The sequence below is a fragment of the Sus scrofa genome, chromosome 5, assembly GCF_000003025.6.
Source record: "Sus scrofa isolate TJ Tabasco breed Duroc chromosome 5, Sscrofa11.1, whole genome shotgun sequence".
In the NCBI taxonomy this organism is placed as follows: Eukaryota; Metazoa; Chordata; class Mammalia; order Artiodactyla; family Suidae; genus Sus; species Sus scrofa.
In genome coordinates, this window is record NC_010447.5 from 17,894,412 (window position 1) to 17,912,052 (window position 17,641).

Consider the following 17,641-nt stretch of genomic DNA (forward strand, 5'->3'; position numbering starts at 1 on the left):
ATATGGGAGAGTTCACTTCCCACTGCCCCACCTTGCCAAATCTGGGTGATAAAATGGCAACATGTAGAGAAACAGCCTCTATCCCCACATGTGAGAATCTAGCATTTCTTCTAAGCCTTTCAACTGGAAAGTGCTTTCTGCCATCTCACCTTAGTCCTTGGTGCTGCAAAGGAAGCAGGTTGGCAGAGGCTGAGGAAATGGCAAAGTCTCTACCTAGTTCTGGAAACACACACACACACACACACACACACACACACACACACACACACATCACCTTCTCAACTAAGGAAACAACTTCCAACTGAGTCTCCATCTCCTTGCCCTTCTTTACCCATGCCTGCTGAATGATGGTGTTGATTTCCTGTTTGAGGGCAATCAGGAGGCTCCAGCTGATGGTCACCTCCTGGGGTGGTGGGGGCTTCAAGCCTGGCCCTGTGGCCTTGCCCTAAGCCCCAGCCACTACTCTCCAGTCCTAGCCGCCAGCTCAGCCCATCCACCCCGTCCTCTAATCCCTCCACCTCCATATTTGGAAGCTCCCTCCAGCCCCCAAAGATGTCCTGGCTGAGGTTTGTCAGCTCATGCAGATCACTGAGAACTTTGTCCATCTGCCCTCCTTATAGCCTTCCTCACCTCAGGGCAGAACAGGCCACCACAGTGGTTCCAGGGGGGATAGGCGTCTGGGGCAGGGCGGGGAGTGCTAACTGCATAGTCACTAAATTTCACAGCCAGCCTGCCCCAACTCACTCCACCTCAGTCCAACCTCAGGGACCCAAAACTTTTTCCCTATCTTAGATTCTCTAGCAGAGAGGTTCAGTATGTAGGGTCCCCTTCAACTTGTTCCCTCCTGGAAGACCGCCCCCCCCCAACCCAGGAGGCCAGGATCCTGAGAGTGAGGAACAGGTTAAAGCAATGCAGATGCCTGTTTGCAAGCCCCCATTTTCCCTTAGGAAAGACCCAGTTCTTATAAAGAGGCAAGGGTCCACTCAAGAACAGGAACTTTTCTGTCCGTGGACACAGGTGACACTTTTGTTGAAAGCCACAAACCAGGCTCTGCACACACCCTCTCTATGCTTATTCTTTCTTCTCTCCCCACTCCATCTCCCTGTAGCCCCAAGGGTGCCCCCAGCCCCTCTGCTATGTGTGCTCTGAGAGCATCTTCTTTTCCTGCTCTAGAAAGACCAACCTGGAAATATGGGCTGCACAGGTGATATGCAGTGGTGCTCTGCATGTGTCCGTGTGTGTCCATATGGGTGTGGGGTGCCTGCTCACATGAGCATCAGAATGACTACTCAGACACCAAGCCATTAGATTGTGCTGTTTATTGAGGATCAGTGGGAGGGCCTTTAGGAAGAAAGGAGAGATGAACGGGCCTCCTCTTCTCTGTGGATGCAGAGAAGAAAGTGCTGTGGGCTCCACTTGGTCCACTCAGAATGAGCCATGAGCCAGCCAGGGTAGGGTGGGAGGATGGCCCTGCTTGGTCATTGTCCTTCAGCCTCCTTTTCCTGAACACAAAACCAGCTCTGCCCTTAGGAGCTCCAGTGTGAGAGGGGGACCTTGGTTTGAGACCCACGGAGCCAGACAGAGTAATGAGTGACTGAGCCAGAGCCTGGGCAGAGGATGGAAGGCTGGGAGCCAGGGACTGAGCCGATGGCATGGCTGGAGGACCAGAGCCAAAGAGGCAAACACAGGCACGTGCAGGAAAGAATTTCACAAAGCTCAGTCATCCTTACCTGTCCAGGTTCAGGAAGACATGAGCTGGGAGGAGTGAGTGGCACGTCCAGCACCGGAGGTACGAGAGCAAGGTGGGCAGAGTGGGGTGGGACTGACAGAGGGCTAGGGAGAGGGCACGTGGGAGCCGGAGCCAGCGACGGTAGGAGGGCTCTGGGCAGCCCTCTCCTCTACCGACTGGCTTTCTTGGAGGGGGCACTCAGGCTGGAGCCCTTCCCCAGGGCATCCTTGTAGTCGGTGGTGCTGCTCCGGCTGCGGGTTTCCCCACCTCGGACGCTGCACACTCCAGAGATGCAACTGCCGCTGTTGGCCACATAGCCTCCACTGACCGAGCTGGGCCGGAAGCCATAGCCACTGCTGCCGCTGGTGGTGCTGATGATGGCTGCAGGGGGAGAGCAGGGTCAGCCCCCCGAGGCAGAGGCGGGGGTGGGACCAGAGGAAGCCACCTTTCCCCAGGGCAGATGGGGCTCCTCTTGGAGCAATGGGTTAGGTCAGGTTTCTGGTCACCACTGACCCCCTTCACACTGGGGAAAATATCTCCAAGACAGCTTTCCCCACGCCCTGACCTTGCCTTGCTGAGCTTGTATCCAGTTTAGCTGGTTCTTAACACTCAGAGGTCTATCTCTTTGGTCCAGGTACCAGTGGATGCCCCCACCCCTGCCTCTTCTATTAGCCTCCCAGCCTCCAACCTCTCCCTCATGTCAGCTGTCCTACAGATGGCATCTTTTGGAAGCTGTGATTTAACTCTTAGCCCTGCGGAGAAATCCAGAGATTCAACACCATGAGCTTGACCTCTGAGATCCCCGATTTGCTAATTCCCCAGGCCTGGTCTGATCTAATTTGCAACCTGGCTCCCCAGGCTTCACACCCACCCATCCTCATCTTCTTGCACTATGTCCTTTGCTTCCCCACTGCCATGGTGGTGATGGCCTTCCACACAGCCATCCCCTGGGAACAGGGAGACAGAGTGATAGAGAGGAAGGAACCCTGGGCTGGGAGTCGGGAGGCCTGATTGCTGGCCATGCCCTGCCATCTGGCTGTGTGATCTCAGGCAAAGTTTTTTCCCTCTCTGATCCCTAAATTGCTCATTTACACACACAGGGTGTAACTAAGGCTCTTTTCTGTCCATAGATTCTACAATCTTAGGTCCAAGCATGCAAATACTTACAGATGCTGACAGGGGAGGGAAATTCTCCTGACATCCTATTAGGGGAGAAATAAAATCAGAAATAAAATAAACAGCCATCCAACCTATGATGTTAACCTCAAAGCTAGTGCCCCCACCAGCCTGATGTGGGGCTCTGATTTTAATAGCACCTATGGAAATTCCAAGGCTCCACTGGCACAAGCAGAGCCCGGGAAGCTATGGGGGTCACCCCTGAATCTTTGGGGTAACCGGGCAACAATCCAAGTCAAACAGTAGTTTGCATGAGATGCACGTGTAGGTGTGGCATGCATCTCATGCAAACTACTTGGTGCTCGGGCACCAAGTCTTTCCTTCTCCCAAGGACACTGGGGAAGCTGGAGTGTTTGCACGGGAACATCTCTGACAAGCCCATCTTGTACTTGGACAGGCAAGGAAGATGGAACAAAAGGCCTGTTGTAGTAACACTTGTTTGCAGGGGAGGGATATGCCCAGGTACACCCAGGAAGTTGTGAGGATTGAATGAGCCAGTCCACCTAACACAGTGCCTGGTATGAAGCAAGCACGCGTATCTGGGAAGGTATTGTTAGTTACTATTCCTATTCCTGGCATCGCTGCCCCTTCACTTCTTAAGAATTCATCTTTTCTGAATTAGGATGTGTTAGGCTTTCTCCTTTGGTCCTTCCCAAAGCCCTGGGGCCTTCCTTCCAGAGCATCCCCCACTGCCCCCTCACCGGCACTCCTCGCTCTCCAGCAGCTTGCGGTAGGTGGCGATCTCCATGTCCAAGGCCAGCTTCAGGCTCATGAGTTCCTGGTACTCCCGCAGCATCCGGGCCAGCTCTTCCTTGGCCTGGTGCAGGGCACCCTCCAGCTCGTCCAGCTTGGCCCGGGCATCCTTCAGGGCGTTGTCTCCCCGCTGCTCGGCATCAGCGATGGCCGTCTCCAGGTTGGAAGCCTAAGTGGGAAGTGGAGAAGTTGGAAACCAGAAGGGCTCATTGGAGTCATTCATACCCAAATCCCACTCATTCTTTGAGACTCTGGGGCAGTGATGCCCACTCCACCTTTCAGACCCCCTGCTCTTCTTCGAGTTAGAGCCCCTTCTGGGGCTGGAAAGTCCTTCTTTAGCTTTATCTTTACTCCCTTGTGCTTAGACATTGGTGGTGATGAAAAATAGTGCATTCTGCTTCCTGAGATGCTGGCCAATTCAGCACCACTTCAGTTCATTGTGAAGTCATTTACTTGGCCACCCTGTGCTGAGGATACAAAATGAGTTAGAATAAGCTTGGCCTTCTGCACTTAAATTGTTTACGGTCTGGGAGGAGAGATCACTGGAATACGGTGTTGCAGGTACAGTGACAATGTCTGCCCGAGTGCATGAGACCACACACGAGGACACGAGGGAGGAGATTCTCCAGAACAAACTATTATTTGCCGAGTGCTTACCATACACCCAGGCACTGTGCTCAGCTCTACACATGCCCTTCGTCTAATTTGCCTCCTCCAGTCCTCACAACATCCTATGCAATGAGGACAAGAAACTTGCCTCACATCCCAGAGCTACTAAGTGTTAAAACCTATGGGAGAGCGGAAAGAGCTCTGGACCAGGGGTCAGGAGACTTGGTTCAGATCACAGCTCTGCCACGTACCGCTGTGCAATCCACTTAACCTCTCTGAGCCCCGGTTTCCTCATTTGCAACAATAGGTAATGTTTGCCTCACAGGGTCTTTGTGAGGATTTGGTGTGATAAAATGATAGGAGCTGCTGCTCTTGTTATTATAGATGAGCATCCTGTCTCCTCACCTACTAAACTGAGACTGTAGCCCATATTCCCAGGAGCATCTCTGTGCAAGGCTTTAATTAATATCTGCAGAAGAAAGAGTTCCCATTGTGGCTCAGTGGTTAATGAACCTGACTAGCATCCATGGGGACGTGGGTTTCATCCCCGGCCTCGCTCAGTGGGTTAAGGATCTGGCATTGCTGTGAGCTGTGATGTAGGTCACAGACGTGGCTCGGATCTGGAATTGCTGTGGCTGTGGCGTAACTCCGATTTGACCCCTAGCCTGGGAACTTCTATATGCCATGAGTGCGACCCCAAAAAGATAAAAGACAAAAAAAATCTGCAGAAGGAACTTGAAGGGGTGCTCTCTGAACCCTTCTCAATCATTTCATCTGCAAAGGCTTATTAAGTAGCTACTATGTGTCAGGCGCTGTACTAGATGGTGGGAAAACAATAGGAGCAAAGCAGCAATTACAGAAGTGTGACAAGTACAGGGGTGACATGGGTTCCAGGACAGCACACTGATCATTCGGGCAGGAGAGGCAGAGGGATATGGTCCTAGCCCACCCTGGGGGATGAGAGGAGGCTTCCTGGGAGAGAGGGCTTCGAAGCAGAGGTCCTTGGGGCAAGCAGCAGATGCGATGCCCCAGGTTTGCTTGCTCTAAGAATTGATGCAGTGACCTCTTTGGCCCCTTTTCTTTCCTGGGCAGAGATTAGGGAGGCTGGCATCCTCAGCACACTCGTCCCCTCTTCAACTGCTCCCACTGGCCCTCAGCAAAGACAACCAGCCACCTCACCTGCTTCTTCACGTTCTCAATCTCTGAGCGGATTCTCTGGATGAGCCGGGTAAGCTCCGAGATCTCGTTCTTGGTGTTTTTGAGGTCATCCCCATGCCGGCCAGCTGCCAGCTGCAGCTCCTGGAACTGGGGAGTCAAAGCACAGAGCCATAGATGGGTGTGACAAGTGTGATGTGGGAGTGTTCAGTGGCTGGGAGTTAGGCCATGCTGGGCACTTACTGACATCGCCTCTGCTCTGGAGTTGGTCAGGCCCAGCCCTTCTGCCTGCTAGGGTTGCCCCCACCCCCAGACCCAGCCCCAGCCCCAGCCCAGCTCACCTTGGTCTGGTACAGCGCCTCGGCCTCAGCCTTACTCTTGAGGGCGATCTCCTCGTACTGGGCACGGACCTCGTCGATGATGCTGTCCAAGTTCAGGTCACGGTTGTTGTCCATGGACAGGATGACGGACATGTCGCTGATGTGGGACTGGATCTGAGCGATCTCCTACAGGGGAAACAGGGATGGTCTCGGGGCTTGACTGTCAGAGGCTGACAACCTCCCCCCAGTGAGGTGAGCAAATCCCAGTGCTGTCATCTTAGAGGATCTGATCCAAGGTCATGGCTCTCTGGGCATAGCTCATTCCCTCTAGGCCCCAGACAGACTCCCGCTGCCATGAAGATAAGCCCAGCCCCATTTCTTTCCCACCCGGAGGATGGAGATGAGGAGCCTCTCAGGGTTGAAATGAAGACGAATGAGTGAACAGGTGGGCCTCCCTGTGAGCGGGGGCCATGGTGCCTCCTCCCAGCCCCTGAAGTATTGTGCCCACTGGCCACACTTAGAGGGGCATAGTGGAGAGACAGACTTACAGCTTCATAGAGACACTTGAAGAACTTGATCTCCTGGTCCATGGAGTCCACCTTGGCCTGCAGCTCCACCTTATTGGCATAGGCTGCATCCACATCCTGAAAGATAACCCAGCCATCCCCAGGTCACTGCTGGTGCAGCCGAGAAGCAACATGCACCCCAGCCCAGGTCCCCTGCACTGAGAAATAGCCACTTCTTCTCTTTGGGGAGCTCCTGGGAAATGGGAGGAAGGAGTAAAAGGCCCAGTCCTGCCCGGCCCTGTGTATAGGCTCTCCTCTAAGGAAGGAAGATGGCCAGGCAGCTGTCAGTCACCCCTGTGATGTCTGAATGAGGCCCCATGACTGCAGGGGGAGCCCCTGTGTGTCATCCTCTGCTGCTCTTCCCTGTGGACAAACCCCTTCCCCATTAAGCTCTCAAGAATGCCATCACTGGAGTTCCTGCTGTGGCTCAGCAGGTTAGGAATCCAACTAGTATCCAAGAGGATGGGGGGTTCAATCCCTGGCCTTCCTCAATGGGTTAAGGATCTGGCGTTGCCATAAGCTTTGGTGTAGGCTGGCAGCTGAAGCTCCTATTTGACCCTTAGACTGGGAACTTCCATATGCCACAGGTACCACCCTAAATATACATATGTGTGTGTGTGTGTGTGTGTGTGTGTATGTACATATATATATATATATATTTATGAATGCCATTATCCTCTCTGCCTTTTTGCTCCCTTTTCTGGATAACCTTGCATCATGGTTTTCCCCTGCCTCCCCCGCACTATTTCTGAGTCAGTTCACTGGCAGGCTTAGCTCTCCTGGTCCAGGCCAGCCCCAGACCCTGAGCCTGCCATCCACTCACCTTCTTGAGCAGTACAAACTCGTTCTCTGCCGCCGTCCGCCTGTTGATTTCTTCCTCATACCTGCAGGAACGCCAGAGCTCAGTCAGTTAGTATATCTCACTGAGAGCCCTTGGATGCCCAGGGAATACCCAGAGCAATGGACAGTGTGCCCATCAGAGGACACAAGTGCAGAGTCCAGGGCCTGTGAGGCCAACCAGGCAAGGAAGGCTTCTTGAAGGAGGGGGTGTGGTCACCAAATTTGGAAGAAGGTGATTTTTGAAGGTCCACCTTCAAAATCGAGGAAGGAACAGAATTCTCGTTGTGGCCCAGCAGGTTACAAACCCAACTAGTATCTACGAGGATGAGGGTTCAATCCCTGGCCCCACTCAGTGGGTTAAGAGTAGGGCGTTGCCGTGAGCTGCAGTGTAGGTCACAGATGTGGCTCAGATCCCACATTGCTGTGGCTGTGGCATAGGCTGGCAGCTCTGATTAGATTCCTAGGGCTGGGAACTTCCATATGCCATGGGTGTGGCCCTAAAAAGAAAAAAATAAAATAAAATAATTAATTAAAAAAAAAAGAGGAAGGAGCATGTGGCATGAATGTCCTGTAGGAAATCTTGCGTTTGTCCTAAGTGCCAGGATGGAGGAGCAGAGTTTTCTTGGGGTGATTCTGCTTGGTATGATAAGGACCTCGGCCTCCACCCCCAAAAATGAAGCTAAGGGTGGCTGTGGGGATCCCAAGTGAATCATTCCTGTTTGACTAGCTCAGAGACAGTCATGGGGCTACCAGGATGTCCCCTGCCCGCTCACCTCTTCTTGTAGTCCTCCACCACGTCTCGCACGCTCCTCAGCTCTGAGTCCAGCCTCACCCTATCCCCGGACAGTGCCTCCAGCTGCTTCCTCAGGGTGCTGATGTAGCCCTCGAGGATGGGCTCCAGGTTGTTCTTACAGTTGTTCAGGTCCAGCTGCTGCAGCAGCTCCCACTTGGTCTCCAGCACCTGGTTCTGCTGCTCCAGGAACCGCACCTGGAACCCAGTGCCCAGAAGTGTTGAATCCCCATGGAAATAGTCACACCTGTCACTCCCACGGTGTTGCACAAAGCACTCTCCCCACGTTCTCTTCTCTACCCCTCATAACAGCTACATAAGCTGGGTGAATCATTAACCCTACTCTCTGGAAAGGAAACTGAGGCATAGAGAAGTTGGGCTTCTTGCCAAGGGCCAGTGGTTTAGTAAGTGGTGGAGCCTAGCACTGAACCCAGACTTGTGTCCCCATAACCCATGCCTCCAGTCACTCTGAACCCACCATTGGCCAAGCAAGCCCAGAACAGGGGCAGGCCTGCAAGTACCAGGACAGAGTCAGACCGGGTCCCTCTTTGGAAAGGTTGACCATTCTAAAGAAGAGAATCTTGCTCTTCATTTTCTAACATATCAAGCTCAATAAGGCTCAATGATCTAAGAACGTCCAGGTATCCTAAATTCCTACATTGGGCCCCAAAACTCCATTTCTGCTCATGGCATCTTCCTGCTCCCCAGCCCGGTTCCTCAGAACCATCTTCCCTAGAACAAGCATGGCCCATGGAGCTAGATGGACCTATAAAATTCCCCAGGCCATAGTGTTCTCACAAGGCCAGGAAACTGTCCAGAACAGGTGGATCTGCATATGCCTCTCTTATATGGTTTTAGGTTTTTTCAATCTAATAAAGGGACTTCCCTTAATCATACATGAGCACAGCTACCGTTTAAACAAGGTTGTGTTCTATCAAATCAGAAACACAGGACATTGGAAAACTCTTTCTGGGATTCAGTGTTGAGATGGCAAGCCAAACAGCTTGCCTCCAGCAGATAATCCAGCATTTGGTTTGCTTAAACCAGCCCCAACTTCTTCATGTCTATCCATAAGACTGGTCATTGAGCACAGAGAAAACCCTACACCCAGGACACCACAATACACATCTGGACTTCACTTCTGGATGGTTGATAGAATTGTATCCATTTCTCTGGCTGTCTGGCCTTCTGGGACTGTACTCCTCTAAAGACTAAAATTATTTGGGAATAGTCTCGGACTTTGAGTCTGCTTAACCCTTACCACAGGAAGACCACCTTTTTTCCCCAGAGATGACTGTCCTCATTTTTGTCTTTCTTTCCACGTCTGCAGACTTTACTCCTTAGTGAGGTTTGACCTGCCCAACCAAGGTCAGTCTACTCCCATCCCCCTAGGCCCCAAACCTCAGAAAACTTTGATCTTCCAGATGTTAAAAGGCTTAGAGGTAAGAAAGCACAGAGATGGTGCTGGTCCCTGAGGTGAAAAGGACCAGCAGTGGGTCTCCAAGGTGGAGTCTTGAGCTGTGAGGAGGCTAGCCTCTGATGGCCACTGACCATTGCAACACAGGCTTTGTCCTGAGTGGACCCATCCTTAGTGCCTGACTCTCATGTAGCCAGCATAGCCCTCTGATCCCCAGTAGGGGGTCTGGAGGCAGGAGGCTGAGCATCCTCACCTTCCATCCCCCAGAGATGACCTTGGACATAGCACCACCTCCATGCTTTTGCTGACATGCAAAATGGGAGCAATCATTTCTTATCTACAAAAAGTCAGGGCCTATCTGGGCTGGACAATCCCTTGAAGCCTCTTCCAGACCTTTAATTCCTTTCCTTCTCAACATCCCTCCCCTAGCTCTCAGAGATAAAAATGATAACAACCACCTCCATTTAGGGAGTACTTAGTAGGTGTCAGGTGTTGTGCTAAGATCTTCACATGCATTTTCTTTCATAACTCTGACAATGACCCCAAGAGGTGGGTTATTATCTCCCTTGTTGAGAGGAGGAAGCAGAGGCCCAGACAGGATGAATGACTCTCCACACATCCACCCAACTGGCTATGTGGTTGGCTTAGCCACAGGAAGCTGGGGTCTTCCCATTAGAGCCCCCACCAGTAGAGATTGACCTACCTCTGTCTTCTCTTGGGAAAGACTACACAGAGAATCTTAACATAAGTCACCCTGAAGATAGAAAATAGCTGCCTTGTCTACAGTAAGTGCCTCCTCATTTCTAACCTCAATCCCTCCTGCTGCAATGCAAGCTCATGTTCTAATAAGTAAAGAAAAAGGCCGTTCGCATTTCCCCCAGGTCCTAGCAGACCCACCTTGTCAATAAAGGAGGCAAACTTGTTGTTCAGTGCCTTGATCTGCTCCCGCTCCTGGGCACGCACTTTCTGGATCTCAGGGTCCAGCTCCACGTTGAGGGGGGCCAGGAGGCTCTCATTGACGGTGACCTGGTGGATGCCTCCAGGTGGGCACACAGTTGGGCACACAGGTCCCAGGGCCACGCTGCCAAACATGCTGCCAGCAAAGCCACTGGCCCGGCCCCGGCCAAATCCATAGCCTCCACTCTTTCCGGTGCTGTTGGCCATGTTGAAGGAGATGCTCCGGATGCCGCCCAGGTTGTACAAGCTCCGGCTTCCGAAGCCTCCACTGAGCCCTTTGCCCCCTGCCCGGTAGGAGGACGAGCTGCCCCCTGAGAGCACAGCCGAACAGCCACTGAAGCCCCCCTTGGATGCAGCTCCAGACTTGCAGGTGAATTGGCGGCTCATGCTTCTGGTAGAGATGGAGCTCAGATGCAGGAGGGACGAAGGCAAACTCCCACTGGGTTCTGCAGGTTGCAGTGAGGACTGGCAGGTGCCCTTCTTTATATATGCTTAGCGCTGGGGCTCGTGGCTGACCAGTGGAGAGCTTAATTCATGGGTTTGGCTTGCCTGGGAGCAAGAAGTCATTTTCTCCGTGCTGAGCTAGAGATCAAGCCTCCCCACCTCTGAAACAACATGAAACCTTCAAATTGCTGGGCTTGCAAGCCTTGCTCATGTAATTTGGGTCTTATCTAATTAACCCGCTGTTATAGGGTAATTTGCCCCAGGACCCAGCCTCTCTAGGGGGATGTCACTGGCTCTTTCCCATCCCTCTCCTGATGAATCTTCTCTCTTCGCTGTGGGCTTCCTACTGGGGGCCAGAGGCCAGGGAAGGGGTGGACTTCCCTAAACAGGGCAGGCTGCTGGCTAGAGTATCTGGGGCTCCAACCACAGCTGTGTTCTCCTCTTTCCTGGAAAGGGACCATTCTTTCAGCCATCCACCCCTCCCCCAGGCCTCCTGAGATACATACCACTGATGGCCCCCTCTCCTAACCCACAGGGGGCAGCAGCTCTCTCAGCAGGGCATCAGGAATGCAGTGGCCTGTTCCCTGGCAGGGACATGAGCAGCCCAGGTTAGAACCAACCCTGAATAGAGGGGGCCCTTATGCTTATGGCAAGTTCTCCAGGAAATGGGATAGCCACATTTCACCTCTCTCAAACTCCCATAATGAGGCAGGCTAGAGGCTGTGCAAGGGACAAGTGACACCTAACCCTTTAAGCACTGGACAGAATGAAGACTAGAAGAGGAGACTGGACTTGGACAGGTGGCTGAGAAATTCCTGGAGTCAAGTGGAGGAAGTATGGACACAGCAGAGAAAGGCTTGTCCAGTGCCTGGAGTTTTCGCCTCCTAGGTGGTCTCCTTCATCATTTCTGTCTTTCCTCCAATGTGTATTTGCTAATAAGACTAGGAGAAACCTGAAGAGAGGAACTATCTGTTTAGAGTTCAAATGAAGAAGCTGTTGTCCCAATCAAAAATTGGGCAGAAGACCTAAGCAGATATTTCTCCGAAACCACAGAAGGCCAATAGGAACATGAAAAAAGGCTCAACATCACTACTTATTAGAGAAATGCAGATCAAAACTACAGTGAGGTGCCACCTCACACTGGTCAGAATGGCCATCATCAATAAGTCTACAGATAACAAATGCTTGCGAAAGTGTGGAGAAAAGGGAACCCTCCTACGTTGTTGGTGGGAATATAAACTGGTGAAGCTGCTATGGAGAACGATATGGATGGTCCTCAAAAAATTAAGAATAGAGTTGCCATATGATCCGGCAATCCCACCCCTAGATATATTTCCAGAAAAGAAGAAAACTCTAACTTGAAAAGATACATGCACCCCAATGTTCAAATCAGCACTGCTTACAATAGCCAAGACATGGAAACAACCTAAATGTCCATCTCCATTTTTCAAACTTTTTTTTGGCTGCACCTGTCCCTACATGGAATTTCCCCCAGGCTGGGGATCAAATCTGAGTGACTTATGCCACAGCTGTGGCAGCACCAGGTCCTTAACCCACTGTACCACAGTGGGAACTCCATCAATCTTCTTTATCTCTGGATAAAGAAGATGTGGTGTGTGTATACAAGTACATACATACCACATATATTTAGAACATTACTCAGTCATAAAAAAGAATGAAATAACACCATTTGCAGCAACCTTGACGGACCTAGAGATTATCACACTAAATGAAGTAAGTCAAAAAGAGAAATACAAATATTACATGATATCACTTACATGTGGAATCTAAAATATGACACCGAAGAACATATCTGTGAAAGATAAACAGACTCACAGACATAGAGAACAGACTTGTGGTTGCCAAGGGGCATGGGTGGGGGGAGGGATAGATTGGGAGTTTGGGATTAACAGATGCAAATTATTATATATAGATAAGTCCTACTCTATAGCACAGGGAAGTATATTTAATATCTTGTGATAAACTGTAATGGAAAAGAAGATGAAAAGAATGTGTATATATATGTATGTATAACTGAATAACTTTGCTATATAGTAGAAATTAACACAACATTGTAAATCAACTATACTTCAATGAAATAAAATTTTTTAAAATACTCCTTAAAACCCTGGATTTAGCCTCATCTCCTCTCCTGTGCCCTTCACTCCTCTGTCCATTGACACCTGTGTGGAGGCTGCCATGTTCCCCAGGACTAGGGGCCTGGGCAAGGGTTCCATGTCACCCAGTCACCTCCTCTCTCTGTGCCTCCCCTCAGGGTCCAGGACCAGCCTCTGGACATCCTTCCCCAGGTGCTAGAGGACTGACAGTTGTTGAAGCAGCAACCAAATGGCAGGGATGTTGCATCTTCAGGGAGCTTCTGGACCTGCATCCACCTTGAATAGCACCAGGTAGAAGCCCAGGTCCAGGAGTCGGCTCCCAAGATCTGAATTCTACACCACCACCCAGTTGGGCTTAACCTTAAGTCTCAGCTTCTTATTATCAGTGGGATAACTCCGTGTGGGGCGGCTGTGAGGATTACATGTGTTAATTCATGTAAAGCCTTGGTAAGTGCCTGATATATTTCAATGTCAATAAATGTTATCAATGACCAAGACCTAGAGTAAAGTAGAACATAGCAATCGGCCTGCTCTGTCCTCTTCTCCTGTTCTCTCTCCATCCTCTCCTTGGGGAAAGGATTCTAGATAAGCACATTCCCATACAATGTCATCTGCTGTTGGGGGACAAGGAGGAGCTGGCCTTTCCAGAGGTCTCCGACTCAGGAAATCTCTCCATGTAGACCATCTCTGATAATGGAAAATTCACCATTAGGAATACTAATAGCCACTGTCAGATGAGTGCCTGCCATGTACAGGACTTGGTAGGAGGCATTTTTCAAAATACTAAGTGTATTGGTTTTAATCCCTTTATCAAACCCTTACTGAGCACCTACCCAGTGCTGAAGGACACAATACAAAGCATCCTTCCCTCAGAGAGCTTAGTTCCTGGATCCCTCCAAACGCAGGTATCCCTGGGAAAAGCATCTCATCAATCTATGAGCAAGTCATCAACACCTTAGCATAAATTAGTTAATTAGATGCTGGCCATTAGGAATGAAACACTCAATGTTGTTGATGCGGATGATGATAGAAGAGGAGGGAGGGGTGTTCTGGGCCACCCACAGGAAGGGTGGGCCCAGTTGGGGCTCCTGGGGTGCTTACTGGTGTTTTTGCTGGAGGAAAAAAGGAAGGGAAAACCAGCAGAGGGCTGCAGCTCAAGCTTACAAGGACCCTGCTTAATGAGATCTGGGGAGATTTAGGGGCAGAAAGAGACAGATCCCCCTGTTTTGGGAGGGCTCTCAGGCTGGTGGGGGTCATAGGATGTGATCTATCATGTCCCATGTCACAGCTTCACCTTCCTCTCACTCCCTTCACCGTATGGGATCGCCCACTTTTCTAGGTGGGAATCATATTCTGAGCGATGCTTGGCCAGACGCGGAAGCTTATCTCTGAACTGCAGTTTTACTCACCTTGCTGGCGGGAGGTTGTCAGATCAGAGAATCAAACCCCTAAGTTTCCAGGAACATCTAGTTTGAATGTTCGGGAAAAATTTAAATTGCTTGCTAAATAAACTACATTTGTATGGCTCTTGGTGTCATGGCAAAAATATTTTGTTCGATTTACACAGAGAAGTTGTAGCTTTCTTTGTATTTTTGTTTCCACCTCTGTGACAATGATCAGTTTAGCACCTTTGTGTGACTCCATGGCCTTGGACAGGACACACCGGCCCCTCACACTCAGCGTTCTGAGCTCCTGAAAGCCTCCAGAGAAGAGCTCAGAGAGAGAAGGGCAAGAAAATCTAGTACAATCCAAGACAGTGTTTGCTGGGTTATAGAAAAAAGGAATGAAATGTGCAGAGGAGAGGCAAGACCTGGAGACATTGAATCCCCCAGGGCTGCCTGGAGGAGGGATTTTGGATTCTAGTCTTTTAAGGGGAAAAACCTTGGGTAGACTGGCAAGGGGAGTGGTAAAGCAGGCTGGCAAGAGGAAGGGCATTTGTGAGGAGAAGACTCTCTAGGCTGGAGTGATTATCAGGGAAGGGTGGCCATGAGTGGAAGGACCTTAGGTCCCAAGCTGTGCCTATGACAGGATGAGCAACAGAGAGCCATTGAGGGCTCTGGAGCTAGAGCCTGAGAAATACACATTTGAGGAAGCAGAACCTAGCAGCTATGTGGGGAGGGTGGTGGAGGCAGGGAGGCTGGAGACCCTGAGAAAGGGGCAGATGGTTCTCTGAGCAAATAATTGTCTCCAAAATTAGGGAGAATGAGCTGGGCTATTTGGATGACATCAGCATCATCCTGCCAGCCTTGCTCAGCAAATGGACCCTAGAAATGAGTATGTTGTTTGTGAATCCCCCACATGTCTCCCTCCTCATCCCCCTCTATCCTCCTGTAGTTTCTGGCAGGCGGGGTGTTCAGCCCCACGTCACCTGGATGGAGCGAAGTCCCTGGGGGACTTGGCCACTGTCAGAGCCACCCATCTGGGGGCAGGACACCTGTTCAGGAGGTGTGCAGCTAGCTGGCAAGGCCAAAGATGAGCTCACCCAGAGGAGCTAGGATATAAAGGCCAGAGGAGGACTGCCCTACCAGGCACTTAGCTCTGTTTCTACCCTGGTTCGGCTGCCAGAGAGGTGCCTTCCAAGACTGCCTGGCCCCCTCGCTCCCTCCTTGCTCAGCTCTGCAGCTGAAACTATCACCTTTGAACTTCACTGGCCATCTCCTTCCTTCAGCCCCACCCCAAACCTCTGGCGAGGTGTGTGGACATGGGACTCAGGACACAAGTCCTGGTCCTGCCGTGTGACCGTGGGCAGGTCTCCCAACTTCCTAAGCCTCTGTTTCCACATCTCTAAAAAGGGGGTACTAACACCTGTTCCACCTACTCCCCAAGGTGGATGGCAGGTACCTTGTAAATAATAATGATGATGATGATGATGATAATCATAGTTAACACCTAGTGCAAGCTCTCCTGACATTACTCTAAGCACTACACATCTATTAACTCATTTCATTCTCACAGCAGCCCTGTGAGGCAGGTACTGTTATTATCCCCACTTTACAGATGAAGATATTGAGGCAAAAGGAAGTTAAGTAACTGACTGGAGGTTACACAGCTAGTGAGTAGCTGAGTGAGTGTTCAACCCAGACAGCCTGGCTGCCACCTGCTCTCTTAGCCAGTTTGGAACACTCTCCTGGCTTCCTCATGTTCAAATGTCCAGTGCAGGTGCCTGCCCTACTCCAGGGCACATGGCCAACCGCAGCCCCAATTTCCTGTTCCCTTGGATACCTGAAGCACAGGGTGAAACACTGAACTCACGGACACTGACTCCTCCCACACATTTCTTCCTGTCCCAGACCCTCAAGCCACCAGATCTGACCCCCCAGCCACCAGATCTGACGCCCCTCCCTTCTCAGGCGGCTTGGCTTTGCTCTTTTGAAGACAATTAATGTAAATGAAGGACTTGGGTGGGTGTGTGTATGAGATGATTGCCATTCTTCCAGCCTCCTGCCCACTAGGGCAGGCTCATTCTATCCTTTAAGACAAATCAAGACACTCCTCTAAAAAACTTCCCGCGAGCCCTCTCTGGATCAACTGCACCTTTCTGCACACAACCCTACTGCCCAGATGCCGTGAGCATCCTACCAGTCTAAAATGATCTAACCAGTCCCTCAAAGGCTGGGCAATGCTCTCTGCTCCTTGGCCTGGGGATCTGGGCTCATGGCATGAACTATAAGCACTGCCTGTCAATTGACAGAGGTGCTTCCATATGTGACAGAGGCTGCATGGGGGTGCACATCTGCATGCCAGTGGTCATGGACATGAGCTTGAGCAGAAAGATGTCCATCCAGAAGGGACTGTTGTCTGTGATTGACACCCACTGTGATAGGTTAATGCCTTATTATACCGACTGTTAAGTAGCTTGAGTATCTTCAGTAGACTTGAGCCTGTGAGCTGATAAGCACATGTCTATGCATATGCATCTGGGTTTCTGATGACAGCCCACCTGACGACAGGCCCCCTCTTAGATTACTTACTGCTTTCAGACTTCCACATCTCCTTACTGCTTTGTTAGTGGCACACAAGCAAGAGCTGATTGTCCTGTTTTTATTATATTCTTTTTTTATAATAGCCATAGGGGATGTCATGCTTCCTAGCTGGAAACCGATTGAGGAAATCAAATTCACTTATTAATTCAACAGTGAAAGCTGGAGGGGTTCTGATTCGTTGGCCCCAAAAGAACATCTCTTCCCAGGGGCAGAAGGATGGACAAGGTGATGTCTTAAGTTCAGAGCATCTGTTTCTTTGTTTGTTTCTTTTTCTTTTTCTCTTTACAGCCTCACTGGCAGCATATGGAAGTTCCCAGGCTAGGGGTCAAATCAGAGCTGCTGGCCTATATCACAGCCATAGCAACACAGGTTCCTTAACCCACTGAGCAAGGCCAGGGACTGAACCTGCATCCTCATGTATACTAGTCAGGTTCTTAACCCACTGAGCTACAATGGGAACTCCCAGAGCATCTGTTTCAGTGAGACTTTCTCTACCAATGAACATAGATGAATCGGCTAAAGCCTCATTCTACACCAAGCTTGAAACCCAGGGACAATGTTTGCAAAGATTAGAAAATGAAGAGGTCAGAGCAGAAGGAAAGGCACAGGGAGGCGGGGCAGGAAAGAGTGAATGAGTTTCAGGAGGTAGGGCACAGACACTGTGACTGCCATCCTCTTTTGTGTCAGTGATTCATCCTCCAATTACTGAGCAGGCACCACATACCAGGGATAGATGCCCTCAGCCAATCAAATGGAGGGAAGTTATCTCCATTATCCTACTGGCC

The 17,641-nt window shown here is 50.7% G+C and overlaps 1 protein-coding gene across 1 annotated transcript; it reads right to left on the minus strand.

Annotated features, from left to right (window-relative positions):
* On the minus strand, window positions 1,303-10,783 carry LOC106506651 (keratin, type II cytoskeletal 71). The gene is made up of 9 exons (XM_013985231.2): window positions 10,253-10,783; window positions 7,922-8,136; window positions 7,132-7,192; window positions 6,291-6,386; window positions 5,764-5,928; window positions 5,447-5,572; window positions 3,607-3,827; window positions 2,897-2,931; window positions 1,303-2,110 (listed from the first exon to the last, which is right to left on the minus strand). Exons 1-9 carry the CDS (start codon window positions 10,697-10,699, stop codon window positions 1,899-1,901), a joined length of 1,578 nt encoding a protein of 525 aa, XP_013840685.1. The 5' UTR covers window positions 10,700-10,783; the 3' UTR covers window positions 1,303-1,898.

Excerpts from the sequence above, each read along its gene's own strand:
- LOC106506651 (XM_013985231.2), bottom strand. The coding sequence starts at position 10,699 with ATGAGCCGCCAATTCACCTGCAAGTCTGGAGCTGCATCCAAGGGGGGC. Across the intron at positions 8,137-10,252 it reads TTGCCTCCTTTATTGACAAG|GTGCGGTTCCTGGAGCAGCA; the intron begins GTGGGTCTGCTA and ends ACTGGGTTCCAG. Across the intron at positions 5,573-5,763 it reads AGGCGCTGTACCAGACCAAG|TTCCAGGAGCTGCAGCTGGC; the intron begins GTGAGCTGGGCT and ends TTGACTCCCCAG.